General features: G+C 36.9%; 1 protein-coding gene across 1 annotated transcript; it reads left to right on the top strand.

The window, feature by feature from the left end:
* The first annotated feature begins 2170 nt into the window (after positions 1–2170).
* LOC138891888 (uncharacterized) lies at positions 2171–2824 on the top strand. Its single transcript, XM_070175573.1, has 2 exons — positions 2171–2322; positions 2668–2824. The coding sequence occupies exons 1-2, from the start codon at positions 2171–2173 to the stop codon at positions 2822–2824; spliced, it is 309 nt and encodes a 102-aa protein (XP_070031674.1).
* Positions 2825–4495: the final 1671 nt, after the last annotated feature.

Below are 4495 nucleotides of genomic sequence, written 5' to 3'. Positions count from 1 at the left end.
TTCTGTCCATTCACTTGCATTGCATCTTAGATGTATGATGCTCTTTACTGATGCACTATGTCTGTTACATGCCCCTTCAGTGAAGAGGCCTCAGGTGATTGGTAGTATCAAGAAGGGACTATACTACCTATGTTCCAGGTGTCTAAAGAGTAGAAGTACTTTTTCAAATGCTAATGTGTGAGTTTCTTGTTACAACTGTTTTTCTTCTGCTAGTGTAAATAGTGAAGACTTCAGAAGTCCCACTCCTCATATCATCATTCACCAAATGTGAATACCTCCACTCATAATAATAAGAATGAGTTTTCAGCTGTGTTTGACAAGTGTGATGTGAATCTTTTGTGGCATAATAGGCTTGGTCATGTTCTTTTTATCAAAATGAGAGGAATATCCTCCGTACATGTGCATTTCTCACCTAAACAACCTTTCATTTGTTCCATTTGCCCAGACTCACATTTCCACGAATAACCAATACCTCCACTCAAATGGGGTCTAACCAACCTTTCATTTACTGCATATTGACATATGGGGTCCCTACCATGTCACTACTCATGATAATTATAAGTACTTCCTCACATTAGTAGATGATTTCAGTAGGTTCACTTGGATACATTTACTAAGCAGTAAGAGCAATGCTCTACAAGCCCTTAAAGCCTTTATAACCATGACTAAAAATCAATTCAATACCTCTGTGAAGACCATCAGATCTGACAATGGGCTGGAGTTTACCAGTCATGAAGCTACCATATTTTATCAATCCAAAGGTATCATTCATCAGAAAACCTGTCCCTATACACCACAATAAAATGGGGTAGTGGAGAGAAAAATACAAATATCTCATAGAAACTGCTTGGGCACTTATGTTTCAATCCAAATTACCAAGTAGATATTGGGGATAGTGTATTTTGATAGCCACCTACTTAATTAACAGATTAGTCTCATCCTACCTAAACAATAAGTGCCCCTTTGAACTTTTATATCACAAGAAACCCAATTACTCTCATTTGAGGAGTTTTGGTTGCCTTTGTTATCCTATTGTGCCTAAGGTGCAAAGGGATAAATTTGAGCCCAGAACAACTCCTCATGTCTTCATAGGCTATCCTTTTGGGACAAAGGGTTACAAAGTACTAAACTTAGCTACTAGGAAGATACATATATCTAGAGATGTGGTGTTCTATGAAAATGTCTTTCCCTTTACTTTAACTCCTAAGAATGCTTCCCTATATAATGTCTTCAAATCAGTCTCCTTTCCTACATATATTGAGGGTGACAATCCATATCCTAGTGTTTAAAGTTCTATAGATATCATATCTCCAGGTGTGCATCAACACCCTGAATTTCTCCTGTTAATGATACCTTAACACACACATCAAACACCTTATTCACTTATACCTCTATCCCTACATCTTCATATTAAACTACTAGTCATTCTTCACCCACATCTACTCACTCAGAAACACCTATAATCAGGAAGTCCAACAGAACACACAAAATTCCTACTTACCTCAAAGATTATATTTGTACCCTTCCTAACACAACTCAACCTGCTACCTCTCATTGTTCACCTTCCTTGAATGCACTCTTCTCCAATCATAATCACATCACCCTTGATGTCCTGTGTTCTGAAAGCCAGCACTTGGTGACAAATGTTTGTCATGATAGTGAGCCATCCTCATATGGAGAGGCAACTCTTAATCCTGCATGGCAAACAACCAAGCTACAAGAATTTGAAGCTCTTCATGCCAATCATACTTAGGACTTAGCACCCCTGCCATCTGGAAAATAGGCAATAGGCTGCAAGTGAGTTTATAAAGTCAAGCATAAAACAGATGGAAGTATTGAGAGATTCAAGGCTAGACTAGTGGTGAAAGGTTATACTCAACAAGAAGGGGTTGACTATACAGAGATATTTTCTCTTGTTGTCAACATGACATTAGTTAGAACTTTGGTTACTGTTGTTGTGAAGAAAGACTGAGATATATTCCAACTTGATGCGAGCAATGCATTCCTCCATGGTGACCTATATGAAGAGGTATATATGGAGGTCCCACCAGGTCTTCTGATTGATTAGTTTGGTTCACACAAGATGGTCTGCAAGTTAAACAAGTCTTTGTATGGGCTGAAATAAGCCAACATGCACTGGTATACCAAACTAACTGAAGCCCTGTCATCAATGGGGTACAAGCATTCTGAGAATGACTATTCACTGTTCTCCAAGAAGATCTCATCCTCCACTATCTTTGTAGCTGTATATGTTGATGATGTTATTATCACTGGTACTGATTCAGTGGAAATATCCAATTTAAAGGCATTCCTTGACAAGCAGTTTTAGATCAAGGACCTAGGGAGACTTCACTACTTCTTGGGCTTAGAAGTCCCTTACAAGCCAGATGGTGTTACCATTTCTCAAAGGAAGTTTACCTTAGACTTGTTGACGGAGTATGACTATTTTGCCTACATCAGCTTATCTTCCCCTCTTGATCCTACTCTGAAATTGAAATCTAATGAAGGCACTCTTCTGCAAGATCCTACATATTAGAGAAAACTAGTAGGCAAGTTGAACTTCCTAACTAACACCAGACTAGATATAGCATACAGTGTACAACTCCTCAACCAATTTATGAAAGCACCCATAGATACACACTTGACTGCAACTTTGCACCTTCTTAGATACCTCAAGAAGGATCTCACACTAGGGATATTTTTCTCCAACGGCACTGATTGTTCTATCTCTGCATACTGTGACTCTGACTGGGCAGCCTGCCCTGACTCTAGGAGATCTGTTACTGGCTATATTGTTCTAGTGGGAGATAGTCATATTAATTAGCTGGAAGTCCAAGAAATAAGAGACCATTTCCTTGTCTTCAGCTGAAGCTGAATACAGGTCCCTCGGGAAAGTTGTTAGGGAACTGGTGTGGTTAAGCAGGTTATTTGAAGAGCTCATTATCCCACAATCCAGTCCCATTGATGTCTTCTGTGATAGCCAATCTGCCATACACATTGCTCATAATCTTGTGTTCCATGAGCGGAAAAAGTATATGGAAGTAGACTGTCATTTTGTTAGGACCAAACTCTAGGAGGGACGCATTTCTTTCCACCATATAGCCATTACTGATCAATTGGCTAACTTTCTTACCAAAGCCCTTACAGGAGTTAAGCACACTACTGTCCTTGGCAAGTTGGCTGTGAGATCCTCCCATCCAACTTGCGGGGGTGGGGAGGGGGTGGTTGGGTATTGAGACTTAGTTATTATTGCTTCTACCTTGTACTATGCTAAGTCAGCATGTAGCTATGTATAATTCGTTGTAGTAGTTGTACAGTTAGTTGTATCTGTAGAAGTATTATAGTTGGTATATGTGTACATATATACACAATACAATAATGAGAAAAATTAGAGTTCCATTTTACAATTCATGTTGTTCTCTCTCCTCTTAGTTGCTTTCCCCTTTCTCTATGAGAACTCTCGAGAATCACCATTGAAGCTTCTGAGTAAGTTTCACATTTTCTCCAATGTGTTGATCTCAATAATTTAATATGTATATATTATTAGTTTAGAACTCAGTAATTTAAAAAAATTATAATAGTAAACCTATAAACTACAAATCTTGATTTCGCATTTGACTTTAGACGAACGTTCCTGCATTATAAGTAAAATTAACAAGTGAAAATGCTGTTGAAAATAGAGAAACTACAAAAATTTAGCAACTTTTAAGAAATGATGTGTTGGTTAACGTCCCCAATTATGGTTTTCATTTTCTTTTTGTTTTTATAATAATATTAACTGGTCAATTTGTATACACATCCATTCTTACTTTTCGCTAACTTAATGTTTTTTTTTTAAAATTTTCTTTTGGTGTTTCGAGAGATTTCCTTTCCTCTTTATCTTTTTAATCTCACCCAACCCAGGGAATCAGCGTTGTCCATATGTAGGCGAAGTGTAGGGAATATTTTTAGTACTGGTCCAAGCTACAAATGCTAATAATTAATACTAATTGTACAAATAAATATATATTTTATGATCTCTCCGTACATATTATACTTTAGGATAAGAATTCAAAATTTTCAACGATTGGAGACACCTAACAAACGAACTGTCTGCTCAGATATACGATTTCTTCTCGTCGCAATCATATATATTAGATAGTAATAGATATTACATACTCAAGTACACTAAAAAATTAATGCACTGTTATGCATGGAATTATATAAATAAAAGGCCAAAGGAAACTGGCAAGCCATATCTTTCGCTATATATTAATCTCTGTTTTAATTAGATTTACATAATGATATTGACTGAGCTCGGAGTTTAATAATAACAACAACAAGAAATCTAGTGTAATCCTACAATTGTGGTATGTGGAGGGTAGTATGTACGCAAACCTTACCCTTATCTTAAGAAAATAAAGAGCATGTTTCCGATAGACCCTCACTCAAAAAAGATGAAAAAAATAACAGTAACAGTAAGCAATAACAACACAAGATAGTAAAAAATCAAAGC

Source organism: Nicotiana tomentosiformis, chromosome 5 (assembly GCF_000390325.3).
Source record: "Nicotiana tomentosiformis chromosome 5, ASM39032v3, whole genome shotgun sequence".
In the NCBI taxonomy this organism is placed as follows: Eukaryota; Viridiplantae; Streptophyta; class Magnoliopsida; order Solanales; family Solanaceae; genus Nicotiana; species Nicotiana tomentosiformis.
The sequence above is the reverse complement of the archived record's forward strand: the minus strand, read 5'-3'. Positions and strand labels throughout refer to the sequence as shown.